The sequence below is a fragment of the Osmerus mordax genome, chromosome 12 (assembly GCF_038355195.1).
Source record: "Osmerus mordax isolate fOsmMor3 chromosome 12, fOsmMor3.pri, whole genome shotgun sequence".
NCBI lineage: Eukaryota > Metazoa > Chordata > Actinopteri > Osmeriformes > Osmeridae > Osmerus > Osmerus mordax.
This window is the reverse complement of record NC_090061.1, coordinates 2,156,670-2,173,694: the sequence shown is the minus strand read 5'-3', so window position 1 is coordinate 2,173,694 and position 17,025 is coordinate 2,156,670. Positions and strand designations below refer to the sequence as shown.

The window sequence follows — 17,025 nt, the reverse complement described above, 5'->3', positions numbered from 1 at the left end:
TTCACTGCATTTACAGAAATCACTTGAACTGAGTTTACTAAAGTGTATGTACAACAAAGAAAGTTATTGAAAATGTTTTATGTTTTGGAAATAAATCTTAATTTAATTTCAGTTTCATGAAAAATAAATAAAAGAATATTGTGATACGTATTGTATCGTACACCCAGTATCGTGATACGTATTGTACCATGAACTCAGTGTATCATTACACCCGTACTAATAATACCTGACAAGTTCTGACTAATTGCTTTGCATTAATATTGTTGGCAAACAGGAGAGGTTGACAGCTCGAATCATGAATGTGAAGCAGACATATACAATAATTCCTACAACAACAAACCCTAACAAAACAACAGTGGCCAAAGTTTTCACAACTTCGCCCACTGACTGCACATTATTGTAAACACTTGAGGAAAACAGGGTAAACTCTAAAATAGCTTCAAGAACTTGTCATTCTGGAGTTGCTCAACCATTGGAAAAACAACTCGCTACAAAAACAAGTCCCTATCGAATACCACAGAGAAACACAGCACATTCCCAACCCACTTGTAAAAAAACACACCATAATATCACGGTAGATGGACTTTTGGGTAGTGGGATTGTTTCCAGTAAAAAAGTCTCAAATGCTTAAAGAGGCTCTCTATGGCTGTGGAGACATTCTTTAAACTCAACCAGGGTGGGAGAGTGAGCGGGGACTGTGTGTGTGTGCGTGTGTGTGTGTGTGTGGGGGGGGGGGGGGGGGGGGTCAGGCTGTGGAATGTTCTAGCCCTCTCTGGTCAGGTCATGTGATGCTGTATTGTTCCCTTCCAGTGTGATCCACATGTATGCACACATGGATTGCTGGGAACTGCTCTCCTGATAGGCAGTGTTTATAGAGCATGTGAGTGTGTGTGCACGTGTGTGTGTGTGTGTGTGTGTGTGAGAGAGAGAGAGAGGGCAGGGAGTTGCTGGCGACACAAACACCAGCTAATACTGATGTCAGTTGGTTTTCAGCGGGTATTCAGTCTGGTTCATATGATACGCATGTGACAGTCCTGTGGTAGCTAGTGGTGTGTGTGTGTGTGTGTGTGTGTGGGCGGCGTGGGCGTGGCTGGAAGGAGCTCCTCACCTCAGCTGGTGTTCTCGGAGGTTGGACAGAGCCTCCATACCGTGCAGGTACGAGTAGACAATCTCCAGGTCCTACACACACACACACACACACACACAAAACAGAACGCTCGGTCAGCTACATGAATACGTTATACATTATTCAAAACATCTGACGTGGAGACATTGACATGTTTTATGCGATTGAACAGAGAGAAGGATTCTAGCCCAGAGAGAGAGGGAGAGATTCTACCTCAGAGAGAGAGGGAGAGATTCTACCTCAGAGAGAGAGGGAGAGATTCTACCTCAGAGAGAGAGGGAGGAAGAGAGAGATAGAGACAAAGAGAGATACAGAGAGAGCAGCACTACTCCAGACTACACACTCCCTATTCAGACAGGTGACCAGTTCCAGTCCCTGGTTGCCGTGGCACCAGTCTAAGATGGAGGTGAAATAGAGTGACCTCCCTGAGTGAGCAGTCAACAGCTCACCTCTGTCTCTGCTGCACACACTGCACTGTGTGTGTGTGTGTTTCTCCATGACTGTGAGGATATCCATGTGTGTGTGTGTGTGTGGGAGTGTGTGTGTGGGGGGGAGGGGGGGTGAACTGGGTTGTCTTTGTTGGCAGAGGGGAGACAGGAGGTCGACGGGGGAGACAGGAGAGGGTTTGTGTTCATAGAAGACGCCCCCACCCCCCTCGCTCGCTCGCTCTCAGCCCAGCCAGGAGACACCACTCTGGAGACCCGACAATCATCCAGGGTCCGACCCTTCAGATCAGATCTACCTGAAGACTCCAACCACAATCACTCCATTTACACAGGCAGCTAGAAACATAACCCTAACCCAGTACACAGACAGGCAGTAACCTAACCTAACCCTGTACACAGCCAGGCAGCAACCTGCCCTAAACCTAACCCTAACCAGCTAGGTAGTAACCTAGCTGCTAGCAGACACAGGCTAACCCCAGCACGAGGGCTAACCCCAGCACGAGGGTTAACCCCCCCCCCCCCCCCCCCCCCCCCCCCCCCCACCCCCCCAGTCGTCCTGGATCAGGGGTAAGTGTCAGCAGAGATGGGCTCAGTTTAGCTTCAGTGACCCGCTGCCCCTCCACAGTAAACATCTACTCCACAGCTCTAAGAAAGAACAGCTAAAAGGAAACTAGGAAATTAAACACCAACAACTAAACGACAGGAATAGCACGCAGTGCATTCATAGTACATCAGCACTTGAGTTACGGCATCATAGTATCATGTCAGTTCAGCGTAGCTCCCGTCACAATATGCCAGACGCATTCACAGAGAACGTTCTGGAACTTTTGATTTAACCGGATGTGAATCCCCAGAGCGGTGAGAAGTGTTACCTAGCACGTGTGACATCACGCAGCGCCGACAGTGACCGGACTCTGGCCACGGGGGGGTTTCTCACTGTGGACTCGGGCTCGCCGCGCCTCTAACCACTAGGCCTCTGACGCCACCTACTGGCAGAGCAGGGAACAGCCCTGCAGTCACAGTGCCAGGAGCACGTCCCACTATTCATATGTGATATTAATAATACGGTGTTCGTTTTGCAGGTGCTTTCATCAAGTGACGTACGGGGGGGGGGGGGGTGTGGGATGGGATTTGAACCTGCCACCTCTTAATCTGCTGTTAAATATTCTAGCACTGAGCTAGACCCATCCTCCCTAGAACTAATCCCATTACCAGAAGCATAACCTAGGAATGGGCGAGTGGAGATGTAGGCTGCAGGAAATGCAGAGGAAAAGGTAGCGTAATGTTAATCTAACAACCAAAAACAGACAACAGAATAGTCTTTGGCTCAGATATCTTACGTCGCTCCCTTCTGTCTCGATCCACTGGGGCTGACAGGTATTAAATTGATTTTGGGAACAGACTGGTTTACCTGTGGAGGGTGTAAATGCAGCGTGAACACTACTGCAGTGCCTCCTGCTCAGGCATCAGGAGGGGGAACACAGGATGCTACTCCTCATATGCAAACCAGGGGATGACTGGAGAAGGGGGGTGTGGGGGAAAAGCAAGCGTTCCTGCCAACGAACCACAGCCAAGAGCAGCAGTACCAGAGCCCACCACTAGATGGCAGACTTCTTTGCGTTTGTTCCCCCTCCTCCTCGGGTCTGTGACATCACAGAGGAGGAAACAGCGCCACTCCAGAGCTCTGCTCTGCTGAGAGGGAAATATGCAGAACCATCAATTGTGGCTACACTGTTAGATAGTCCAGATCTCCCTGGAGATGGGCTGTAGGAAGGAATGTGAAGAACCCTCTCTCTTTCCACCGTTCCAACCACGCCGCTGCGTTTTCTGGTTCTCTTTCCTTGATTGGACAAGTTCGGAGATGTTTAGACCAGCCGCAAATATAGACAGTGAGAATATCTCGCCTGCTTCTCCCCCCAAGCATGTGGAAAACCTGGACATACATCTGCTGTTACACACACACACACTCAAACAGCATTCAACTGGCGTTATAAATGGACTGTCCTGCCAGTTGAATACAGCAGAAGTGAGGAGAATATTACACGTGAGGTGAATGTTAAACTGGAGACAGCTCACAAGCAGATCAGTGCTCTGCTAAACCCCTGATGTCAGAAGGCTAGAGACAACAGACAACCTTGTATGGTGATGTGAGTCGCTCTGACAACACCACCCTCCTTCGCCCCTCCTCTCCTCCTCCCCTCCCAGATTAAAGGTGAGGGCAGACGGGCTGTTTGATCCATGTTGTTATTGAGATGAAGTCCCTCTACCTTTCCTTTATCTTAGATATGAGTGTTTGTGTACGCGTGAACGAGCACAAAAGCTTCTCTCACAGACAGACACCATTATGAGTCAGAGATGAGCCACTGTGAATAGATCTAAAGGGACAGGGTATAGCTCAGTGGCACAGTATCTGACTACAGATCAAGGAGGTCCCCGGTTCAAATCCAACCAGTGTGTGTCACCTTGGATGAAAGAGTGTCTGCTAAATGAATAGATAGTGTTAGCCATAGATAATCAGCGATTCCCGACCTTTTCCACTTTGCAACCCACTTGCATGCGGGGGTTCAAGTTATAAACTTGACATTTTATAATCATAACAGGTTATGTTAACCCTTAGTTATTGATCTCTTATTTACCCTACACTCAGATAGTGCGTCTTCTTGTTTTTTTCCATTGACCGGTCGCTTTATGGCAGATTTTTGTTAGAAACTGACTAGACATGAAACATTACATTACCCATAGGGAACAAATATGACAGACCTAAAAAGTGTTAGCCAGCTAGCCTAGCTAATGTTACTGCTCAAATCCTAGATAGCTACAGAGCTAGCCTTGCTAGCACTAACTGCTTTTACTGACACTGTAAAAGGTCTGAATTTGAATATTTGTCTAAAATTTTTGGGATGTGAATTTCATCTTTTGAATTTGAGCACTGGGCATCCTGAATTTGGGGGCCAGTCATGGGGGTCAGATGGCTGAGCGGTTAGGGAGTCGGGCTATTAATCAGAAGGTCGTTGGTTCGATTCCCGGATGTGCGAAATGACGTTGTGTCCTTGGGCGAGGCACTTCACCCTACTTGCCTCGGGGGAAGGTCCATGTACTTACTGTAAGTCGCTCTGGATAAGAGCGTCTGCTCAATGACTAAATGTAAATGTAATTTCCAAACTTTGAATTTTTAAATTAGGTGAATTCTAAATCAATAAATTTGGTGGTGTTTAAATGTCAATATTAAGTATTCAATGCCTTTTAAAATTCAAAACATTATGTCACTGACTTCCTTCTATACTGCAGTTCCTAAAACAGCTGACACACAGAACTGAGCCTTACACAAACACTACCTTCCCGCTTCAGGACAAACAGAGACGCAGGTCCTGTTAGACGAGGGATTCCCTAAAAGATGCTTGCTGATTGCGAACCGACTGCATTTCTGGAATTGCTCCAGTATTGTTCTATTATTGAGTCAATAGGCCTACACATTCCATGATGCACACACTTCCCGGATGCTTTTGATGAAACCAGATACGTCAGGGCGGGGGGGGGGGGGTGGGTGTTGGGTTTCACAGCAACTCAGAGAGACTCAAATACAGTAACTCTGTATATAACTTTTTATACAAAACTATTGAATGTAGGCTACGTCCTCCCAGCGAGTGAATTAAACAATGCGCTCTGTTCCCCTTTCTGGGGCTCAAACACAATACGACCCGCCTTCTCTTTTCTCCATCAGTTATGTAAGCTCGGAGGGGAAGGGGCTAGCTAACTTGTGTCATGAATACCAGGAAGTAAGGGAGGTTTTCAGGAAGTGGCGATGGTCAGCGGGATCCTGATTGGTTCACCTCAGCAGAGAATATGAACAAAAAGTAACATGGAGAATCTTTGCATCACAACCTCTCTTTATAGCCTACTACCTTAGGTTGTCCTGATTATTTTATTGTTTTATTGCTCATCGTATAAGCAGCCATTCTTCTTGGCTTTAAATCCTTTCTTCTCGCTTTCAATCAAACAGCTAGGGCAGTGGAACCCAAGCTGACAATGAATGTAGATGAAAAACACTTATCTCCCTGCAGCACAGTGTCTGCAAACAAGATATGGGGCCTTCATCGGGTCAGCCTGTTCAACTGGCCTGAATAACCAATCCATTTACTCATTTAGTTCTGCTTCAATGCGTACGCCTGCATCCAATCCCCCTGATAGCAGAGTGGGAACCTGGAAGACAATGGGTTGGTGTGAGAGATAAACAGGGGCTGTACTATCCATCCTCTGCAGGTATAGGTCATATCTGCTGAGCAAAAACGGGACCTGTAGCCTATATAAAAACAGTATATGCAAGGGAGAGAGAGAGACTTCAAGACTGTATGCAGGTCATATAAGCAAAAACTGTGTATAGAGATAGAAAAGAGAGACAAGGACTTTGGTGTGCCTCACGGACATGAATGTTTGTGGAATGGTTACGTATGTGCTCAAGGATGATAGATGGTAATGAACAGCGATCTTTGACTGGCCACATTAAAACGATCTAGAGCCCGTTATTCAGCCATAAAGCCCATGCTCGTATGTGTGTGTGACAGTTCCACTTGGTCTCACTGGCTTACCACGTAGAGTAAATCAATGATAGATTCTCAGTATTAGGCAATTCTGTGTAAAAATGGTCCTAAGCTATATTATGATTTAAACTTCCCGTTTAAAGTTTTACCCTTCTACTGTTATTTGAAAGCATTTACTCATATAGCATTTCATTAATAAAGAAACCCCTTTGAAACAAGCTGATTCAAACAACGTTGTCACTTTCTGCAGTTAGGCTAGCACTACCTTAGCTGGAATCGAGTTCGACCTAGATTCAAAACAATCGTTGGCTTGTCATCACGGGTACGGCTTGATGTTTCCTCCATGCCGTCTCTCGCTTTTACCGTGGCTTATTAGGCTAGCAGTGGGGTCACAGTGCACACTGACAGAGAAAACCCCCTTTCAACGCTCCCCCACACCTCCCAATCATTATTTTTGCCCAGCCTCCATTTTCAGTTATGACCTTTACAGAGGTGAACCTTTTCAACTCCTCCGGATAGCGTGGCAATGTTCCAGGATTCGTTACCGTGACAGCCCAGGGGTCTTCTTGAGTGTCGGGCTGAGGGGTGAGGCCTGCATTCCTCAGATGAGACAGGACGAGATAATGTCTCGGAGGACTCACAAATAACACAAGCACACCGCCTAGCTAGCGAGGCTGGGCCAGCTCCCACCCCACCCACCACTGCTAGCTAACCGTACGGGAGGTAGTCAGACATGCTAGGAGGAACAGCATCTGGCTCATCCATTAGGATGGAGGTTATAGGCTGCACACACCCCCGCTCTCCCTCTGAGGTGATGAAAATCACATCACCATGTAACAATAACATTGCAGTAATGTCTTAATTTATGCCATTGTGACAGAGTGGGATTTGAAGCTGTGACCCTTTGATCCTCTGCCACTGAGCTACGCCCATCCACTAAATCACTGACACGTGTGTAGAACAAGAGAAGGACCAGGCAAAGCACACATGGTATCTCTCTCTCAATAAACATGGTTGCTGTCCAGTGGCACCTAGCAGCGCTCGCAGTGCTAACCGTGGCTAGGGCTGTGAGATGAAGCTAGCAGAGATGGAGTCAGGAGAGATGAGACGGAGTTAGCAAGAGAGCTGGAGTCAGGAGAGATGAGATGGAGTTAGCAAGAGAGCTGGAGTCAGGAGAGATTTGATGGAGTTAGCAAGAGAGCTGGAGTCAGGAGAGATGAGATGGAGTTAGCAAGAGAGCTGGAGTCAGGAGAGATGAGATGGAGTTAGCAAGAGAGCTGGAGTCAGGAGAGATGCGCTGAAGGTTGGGAGGTCAACCTGCCTACAGTGCAGAACGTGCAAATGACATCTACTAGGTGATCCAGCCAGCTCAGCACTCTGGTCCTGCACCGCCATCTGTGTCAGTGTGCCAGGCGGGAATTGCCGAACACGCACACACACGCTCATACATACACACACACACACACACACACACACACACACACGCACACACACGCTCACACACACACGCTCATACATACACACACACACACACACACACACACACGCTCACACACACACGCTCATACATACACACACACACACACACGCTCATACATACACACACACACACACACACGCACACACACATACACTCTCACACACATACAAACACCCCCAGTGCATTCAAAAGAGCAAGGATTGCAGTTTATCCAAAAACAGAGCAGATAACTCATCCACCTGTGGGGCAGAGGAATGATGCCTGGATGCATGTCACTGTAGATGAAGCACTCAGGGAGTATGTGTGTGTGTGTGTCTGTGTGGACCCCATGTATGTGCACATTCCTGTATGTGTGTATGTGCATGAATGTCTGTGTGACTCAATGCATGAGCACATTTCTGTGTGTGTGTGTATGCATGCTTGTGTGCGTTTCTGTGAGTGGATACAATGCATGAGCACATTCCTGTGTGTGTGTGTATGCATGCTTGTGTGTGTTTCTGTGAGTGGATACAATGCATGAGCACATTCCTGTGTGTGTTCTCATACCTTTGTTTGTGCGTGCCTGTGTGCAGGGCCAGTAGCTGCCCCTGAGGCTCTATTGACAGAGAGGGTGAGGTCTGGAGGGTATTTATAACCATCACCCTGGGAGAAGCAGCAGGTGGAGGCTGGACCAGAACAAGGTCACGGCGAATCACTGGACTACACACACACTCACACACTCACACACTCACACACTCACACACTCACACACTCACACACTCACACACTCACACATAGCTACCCAGCACAATCTGGTTCCTCTTGGGACGAGACAAGAACAACATTCTCACTCAATGGAAGCTGGCACTTGGCTTGTTAACAGGCTTGTTAGCATTAGCTAGTTAATCAGTTCAGCCCTGACACTGTCTAAAAACTCCTGAGAAAAAAACCACAAGCTAATTTCAAGGATACACTGTCGATAGCTGTTGCATGGCAACCTGTGTTTTGGTGAATGAGGAGGGGCAGAGGGGGGGGGGGGGGGGGGGGGTTGTGGCTTGCCTAACAAGAATCAAGTAGGCAGGCATGTGAATAAGCTTAGCACCATCTAGTTCAGCTGCGTGGGATAAAGCCATTAAGCACCAAAGCACAGCCTCCTGGAGCATGCAAAATGGATGCATGCTTCCCTGTGCTGGCGGATCATTCTCATGAACCACCACTAAGAAATCTCTGTTTGGGAGATTTAAATTATTTAAAACTGGGAGATATTCATTCTTATCTGGTGCGTGTGGGATTAAGGATACATTGTGTCAAGGCTTATATTAGACATAAGGACAAGTCTAGGAGGCGTGGTATTTACTACTAGGTCTTAAAAAGATACTTTATTCATGTGATATCAGCCAGGAAACTCCCTCTCCCTCAATACTAGGGTCAGATGGCTGAGTGGTTAGGGAGTTGTGCTATTAATCAGAAGGTTGCCAGTTCGATTCCCGGCCGTGCTAAATGACGTTGTGTCCTTGGGCAAGGCACTTCACCCTACTTGCCTCTGGGAGAATGTCCCTGTACTTACTGTAAGTCGCTCTGGATAAGAGCGTCTGCTAAATGACTAAATGTAAATGTACTAGGCTAGAAGAAAGCCAGTACAATAGAAACAATTCTAAGGCGTGAAATTGACCACATGCAGTTAATTTTCTTATGTTGTAAAGGTGCATAGCCCATGACCTAATGAGTCATCTGACATGATGCAAACACACACCTCTGTAATCTTTCTAGGGATAAAAGCACCTGCTTAATGAATACAATGGTACTCAAGACTACTTATTCAAGATGTCTGGAGTAAAAAAAAAAAAAAAAAAAAAATGGTGTTGAATCTCGTGCCGTTCATGAATATTTATCTGGGCTGGAGGGGATTGTAGTATGTCTGTTCGGTAGCAGCCAGTCCTTCAACGTGTAATAGAGTCTTAATGGGGGACCTCATCTGCTGGCTGGCTGGGCTGAGGAGGGTGCCAACACAGAGCCAGGATAAGAGTCCAGGAAAGCCCTTCCCATCATGCTTTGCTACCAATCATTAACCCCCCCCCCCCCCCCCCCCCCCCAAAACCCAAATTATCTAGCCATACGTAACAGACGTTTCTTTGGCAACCGTCAATTTCCCCTCAGCAGTGGCCATGTCGAAATGGAGGGTGAGGGGTTTCTGACCTACAGCTTTGATCTGCCGCGTCCAACCAACACAGATGTGGTGTCAGGGTGTGGGGGCTGCAGATGGTTGGGCCTCTTGGTGTCTTTGGAGGCCTCCGTCCTCACCCTCACATCCCTACCATCTAACATCCCTACAGCCTAACATCCCTACAGCCTAACATCCCTACCATCTAACATCCCTACAGCCTAACATCCCTACCATCTAACATCCCTACAGCCTAACATCCCTACAGCCTAACATCTAAATATGCGTGGAAACATAAGCCTCTATGGTAAAAAATTATCATATTCCAATTATATGTCTTGGTATATGATATATATTATACATTAGAAACATCCATCTACACATTACATCTGTAACACATTTTCTGTAACCAGAAAGGACTTTGTTATCAATAGTTCATCATGACTGTATAAGAATTTAACAGCATCAGGTGTTCTGTTCGCTTTACAAACGTGCGGTTTCTGTAAGATGCACGAGGCCTGAAGAGCAGAGCAGATGTGTAGAGCTAAAACAATGTAAGGTGGCACTGGAGCTGCGTTTACACTTAAGACTTGAATCAACACATTCCTCGTGTTAAAAGTAGGAATTGGATTTCAATAACTCAGTCAGGGGACGTCTGTAAGATTAATTTGACGGGAACGAGCTGAACATGCTCAAATTCATACGGTTAAGCACAACCAGCTCTTAGGAACTGTTCCCTGTTGTGGGGTAGCCTGTGTGTCTCACTTCTCCTTTACTCATCAGGAAAGTATTTTTTAAATATTGCCTGACACATTAAAACGTATTTAACCGTAGTTTCTTGTTATAGATGTAAGGTTGTGCTTAGCACTGCACATTTTGGATACACTTAACTAAACTTGGCCCTAAAGACAGCATGACTATTAACCAAGTCGAAAATTACAATTCACTTAATCCCCATTAAAATTAGTATATAGCACCATTTAAATGAGTGTAGATAACTGTCGTAACACCAGTTTGCACATCCGTGTTGAATAATGCAGTATTCAAACATCTCTGAATATGACACGGGAGATCATGAGGAGAATGTGATGCTAGCACTTTACGCCTCTGGGTGCAAATGAGCCAATCTGTCCATGCTAAACGACGGTTAGCTCGCCTGGTGTTGTTTTAGCGTTAGCCACACAACGTTGAACAAGCAACATGGATCAAGGGAACTCAGTTATCTAATTAGAGATGAGTGTTATGCTATGCGTGAGCAGATCGGGACTACCTAGGGTGGATTGAATTCCGGTCACTCGTCATTTAGGAAGACTCCAAACTAATATATATCAAGTAGGCTACCGGACATCAGTCTTATTCAAAATTGGGATATGACTTGCACGTTTTTTTCTCTCTCTCTTCACCGCTTCCTCCTCACTGATAGTGATAACTAGGCTACAATCATGAATGACCATTTATCCCTGACCCCAACTCTAACCGCTTCCCAACCCTGAACCACACAACTCCAGTGAGTGTGGATTAAACAGGGGACTCTGAACACGGCTGAAACAATAGTATCATTCAGCTCTGTCGTTCAACCTGAACGTAGCAGGTCCAAACTGGGAACTATGCCAACCGTCTGACCGAATGAAGTCCGCTCCATCTCGCCCAAACAAAGCCTTCAGAAGAGGTGCAGCACAGTCACCACGGTGTTACGTAACACAGGAAGATCAATTAATGAAACCTGAAAGTCAAAATAAATAAATGTATAGGCCTAGGCCTGTAGTATAAGCCTATAGGCCTACGAAAATTAAATCTAAATCAGAACGGTAGCCTATAGGCTATCTGGTTGTGAATTAAGACTATAGCTAGAGCTAATGGTCACATTTAATAATTCAATTCACTCTCTCAGCCCAATTAAATAAGCCGACATCTAGGAGAGTCAATAATGAGTCAGCTATAGGTCAACACGGTAGAGAAATATTAGCAAGTCAGGTCTCAGCAGGCCATGCAGTTCTGCGTTTCTGCTTGCTTCTCTGATCCCTCCGGAATGTGGAAGGCCTAATTAATTCTCAAAATATAAGCATACTTAAAGTTTTCACCAGGGTATTTATGGAATTCAGTAATCAATCCCTTTAGTTTCCAACCACCACATTCTGTGTCGGGAAATTCAAAGTGATATCACGGCAAACAGTTGTTAGGGAACAAATCAGTTTGTTCCACTTCAATGAAAACAGCTAATAGTCGGTGAAGTTGTACCTAGCTCGAAGGGCATAGGTATAGAGCTTTAACCTCCATTCTCGCCAGAATGACCTGGAATGTTTCGGTAGTAAATCTAATGTAGCTAACAACGACTTATTTCGCAATCTATGGACGGCACGCTGGCTTCCTATTATAGTTGACCGTTCGAACGTGCTTAGTTCGTGATCTGCTAGTTACCCTAAATACGTACGCTACATTCAGGGGCGGTGTTATGCCAAACATGTTCAAAATTGTCACAGCATTGACTTTAGCCTAACGGTGCTTCATTGAGGCAAGGTTACTTTAGCCGTCACTGGCCATATGTTGAGGGGCTCTCAAGAGGAGCTTTGACATTTATGTTATCTGCACAACGGCAACACGTCCCCTGCGAGTGGGCTGCCAGCCAGCCGAGATGCCTTTGCTAGTACGCTAACCAGATGACAGAGTCATTTACGTTCTTTCAACATTGCAATCATAAGAACACAGGATCTTTCTCCCTCCCTCCCTCTCTCGCTCCCTTCCCTGCGACAGTCTCTCAGTCCTGAGAGTGCTGTTGTCGCCTTCTCTATACCTCAAGTCTTAAAGATAATGGTACTTATGTTGTTTTGGGGGACTCTTTGGAGAGAAAAACACTACTTACTGTAGGGTCATGATATGCAAGGGTATAGGTCTCACTGAGTGACGGAAGAAAATACTATATCCTGATGTAAGGGACATGTAATACTAGTTAACTTAAAATATGCCAAGTATCTCTGAGATCCCACTTTCTTGCTAGACCTAGAATAAATCAACTGAATATGCTCAATTATTAATTAACATTATATGGCAGTGATGTAGCTACTGTACATAGCAACAACAACAACAAACTCCTAACTAATGACCTGACAAAAAAAAAACAAAACACAATTAGCTCCAGGAATAGTGTTTATCATACACACGGGTTATGGAACCCTGCTAACCCGGTCTTTCAATGCTCACTTCCTGTTTACCTTGTTGGCCCGCCTCACTCTCCCACCAAAGGCCTTCTTGACTAAAATAGGTCTCAGCTAGCGACATCCTGAGGATGTTGTTTTGCTAAAGAAACAAGACGGACCATGCAAAACTATTGTGGTCTGGGCTGGGCTTAAGTCAGATCTATAGACTCCCTCGTTCCCTCAATTCCCACAGGCCTTGTGTGGAAAAATAAGACGGTAGAATTTAATTTGGAGTAAGCCTTTTCGCAAATAGGTTTAGGTGGTGGTTATTACAAATTTTTACTGTTATGACTTCAAGAGGAATTCTTGCATCTAGCATCACAACAAATGCACTTTACCATTTCTCTCAGTCCTATAAGAAGTTGAACAAGCTTTGCCACTTGCTAAAAAGAGTCTTTTTGACGTTGGTAAGACTGTTTGGTTCAAATGTACAAAAAAAACAGTCTCTCCCAGACTGGCGACAACATAATTACTCTGATGTAGACGGTTTTGGACAAGCAGAAGCTGGTTTCAACAGGGGGCTATTGTGTAGGCACACTTGCTGGTTGGACTCTATGTACTAGGACATATGGAGAAGTATGAATGAATGTCTGTTTACAGTCTCTCCCTCCAATTACAATCAAACACAGGTCTTCATTTAACATAAAAACTTAAATGTAGCCTCAACGTTAAAAGTTAGAAGTCTGCCACTTATGAGATGACAAACAAGGTTGGCCTCAAAAAGGAAGGTTTGGAGTGCCCCAGTGGCTTACCAGGTAGAGCACATGCTGAGGCCCTGACACAACCGACCCGGGTTTGATTCCAGCTTGGGCCATCTCTCTCTCCCTTCGTCTCCCTCTATTCCTCCCTCTCCTTCTCACTCTCTCTCTCCTAAATGTCCTGTCTACTTCTCTCTGTCTCTTTTCAATAAGGCCATATGAATATCTTTTTAAAAAGCAGGTCTACCGAGAGTGCAAAGAGGACATTGTTCTGCTAGCGGAGGTAGAAGGTAATTTTGTGTCACGTGTTGTAAACCCAGCCAAATCAGACTCTTGTTATAATTCATCTGACTCACAGTATCAGGCTTTGCCCAACTAGAGCAAAGTATGATTTCAAACAAGCCACAAGCTCTCAACTGAAAAGACAAGAACGCCCCGAAGCCATGACCACCAACTGACGCTACAGAATGTTGCTTTGTGTTACGTCTCATAAACTTATTAGGAAGTTGTACTTGTCTTCAAACCGGGTTACTCCTGAGCAATCACTTACAGTTTTGACCAGTCAATTTGACCCGTTTACAAATGCTGGAGCTGCTGGGTAATATGCAAATAACTGATGAAAACTAGCTTAGTTTACTTAAGTTCATTACAACATAGGCCCATTTCAGTCCTAATCCTCTATGGCCACAGACTGGTACTGAAAGTGACAAGACAAAGCCTGACCAACCAGATTTGGCAAGCCCAAGATAGGCTCCAAATCTGGAAGCAGAAGGCATATGTCCAGGGAGACTGCCACGAGGGATGCAAGCATCAGACCAGATGACTCCACAGCAACACCTTCATTCCTAATAAATGAAATTATAACGCCATGAAACACAACGAGCCATCGGTGTCCCATCTACACGGGTGGTTACATAAAACGTTAAACGATTTCTGTATCGAAGACATTCTCCATCTCCTCTGCTCTCGTTTTTCAAGCTTGAATCTGTCGATGGACGTCGGCCAGTAGAGAAATGCCTGCCAGTTTTCAAAATATTTTTTTTGACACGAATAATATAAAAAAACGTTTACTAGTAAGGGTCTAGCTAGAGAGAGGGCATTAGTCAGTCAGACAGCTCAAAAGGAACAGAGCACCCAGAAGTCTGGGTGCTGCTGCAGCATTTACAGACAGGAAAAACAGCCAGCTGCAGCAGTCACTGGAGGCCTGTTTCTGCTTCACACTTCACCCTCACGGCTACAAGACATAAGTTATTTTCACTTAAAGCCAGGGTAGGTAAGTTTTGGGAGCCTAGCGATTTTATCTGGAGTTTGAAAGAATTCAAACCTATGCCAATATCCCATGCCTTCCTTAAAAGCCACTCCTCCACAACACATGAAAGCTTCAGGACTACTGCCAGGAGACAGGTATACAGGCAAGTAGCCCATCCAACCATTGCATTCTGTCCAAATGCCGTCCAATCGTTAAGGTCAGTCTGAACTTAATTATGTAATAAACACGACCAGTTTTGCGATGCCCACAGATATCAGATTGATTTCATTTTACTGTCAAACATTTAGAGTTATTGGTTGCTATCAGGATGTGACATTTATGACAGCAAATGTGACAAGTGCGTCTCAACAACATTACCGACCCTGTCTTCAACAACATCCATCATGACTGCCTGCTTGAGGGAGAGCAATAGATGATCCCAATGCTTCAGAATGTTACTTATTATAGAGTCGCCTCCTTCAGCAAGTTTAAGTGCCACTAATTTGCCATTAAGAAAAGCTTCTTCTGCCATTAATCCTTGGCTCTGGGGCTGTGTCGCGTCAACACCAGGCTACACGAAGGATGATATGAATACTTAATGGTGACAAGAAGATGAATGAAAAGCGTTTGTTCCTGGCGGGAACAGTTTAAGTGCGCGGAAACAGCAGGAGCGCTGAGGAACCCCTGGCAGAGGACGGCAGTTTGAGGTCAAATCAGACAAGAGTCAATTATCAGGATTGAGCGGTGTAACGTCTGTAAGGTCATACCTTCCTTCAACGGCAATCTGCAACGCATCGCACAATTGACACGCAACACAGTTCATCACGTCACTGCGACTGACCTGCCCTTTTAGCTGGAGATACCGCAGGAGACGATTTCACAGACTACATGCAGTCACAGACTCGGGTGGAGTAAATATTGACATGGAAACTGTGCTTCTACACAACGCGTGTCATTTCACGTGAGAGATGTTCACATCGGAAATACAGTTCAGAGGTCACGACAGTTTACACAAGCCTCTCAGAGTGAAAAGCCCTAAGAAGCTCCCAAGTACAAAAGCTCACTGGTGCCGAGCATGTGGAAAGAGCAGGCCGCTAATCTGAAGCTGACATTTCAGCATTCAAAGCTCTAACCGTTAGAAGAAAACCAAGCTAGAGGTTCAACTCAGGCAATGCTCACAGATAATGACTTTGTGGGGAATAGGAGGAGGGGGGGGGGGGGGGGGGGGGGGTCGAGGCCGGGGACTTCAACTGTCGTACATTCCAGAGAGAATTGGATTAGGTTGAGTGGACATTTTCTTTGATAGCCAGTGGAGGAGCAGAGGGTTGGAAACGTGACCAGCCACAAGTCAGACAATCCGTCCAAGACCTATTTAGGCAGATAGGGTTTCAGCTAGACAGACATCCTACACCTCCAATACAATCCGCTTCGCAGAGCACAGGAAACCCAGAACGATTGCATTTTCCTCATTGCTGATTACATATAGCAGAAACTGTTTTGGCTCTGCCTCAATTGGTTTTGTTTTTACTTTACACTAGACGATACTGTGTCTGTCATTATGACAGCGGCTTCCACGAACAATGACAGCTGTCTGACTCGTGCATATGTCATAAATCAGGAAATACAAATCAGTTATTTTTGTGCACACGCCAAGCAAGCATTTGGTCCCCCACATTGAGAAATAACACAGATGCAGAAATTAAAATAAGATCTATAAACAGGAAGTGGTTTGGCAAATATGCTCTGTAACCTTTGAGTCAGATTCGCTTTCTGAAATAGGAGGTCATGAATATGAATTACGCAAACGACCAGGAGAAGCAGTGAGAGAAGGGTTAGTGCACTATGGTAACCCTGGGATCAGATGAGAGACGACTTGCTGAAGAGAACACAGCTCTGTACAGCTGTACACATTACATCACAACCTGATCCTGAATTCATTTCACATCGGTTGAAACCCTCCTAGCAGAAAGATGTCGGGTGAGACTTAACATCTGGGAAAGGGAAAATGTTTCTAATGTGGAAGTGTGCTTACATTTGGGTTTGGCTCCCGTTTGTTTGTTTTTTGTTTGTTACTAAAACAACTCAAGATTGGATAGAAAGGGAGCCTTGTCCTTGGTTAAAGGGGGGAACGCAGGAGGTTATCCTGCAAACAGA

At 45.5% G+C, this 17,025-nt stretch overlaps 1 protein-coding gene across 1 annotated transcript in view; it reads right to left on the bottom strand.

Annotated features, from left to right (window-relative positions):
• rapgef2b (Rap guanine nucleotide exchange factor 2b) overlaps positions 1–17,025 on the bottom strand; it is a 57,193-nt gene that overhangs the window by 34,714 nt on the left and 5,454 nt on the right. The window contains exon 2 of the mRNA XM_067248067.1: positions 1,109–1,179. Within this exon, the coding sequence (XP_067104168.1) occupies positions 1,109–1,179 (71 nt within the window). The remainder of the gene's footprint in view (positions 1–1,108; positions 1,180–17,025) is intronic.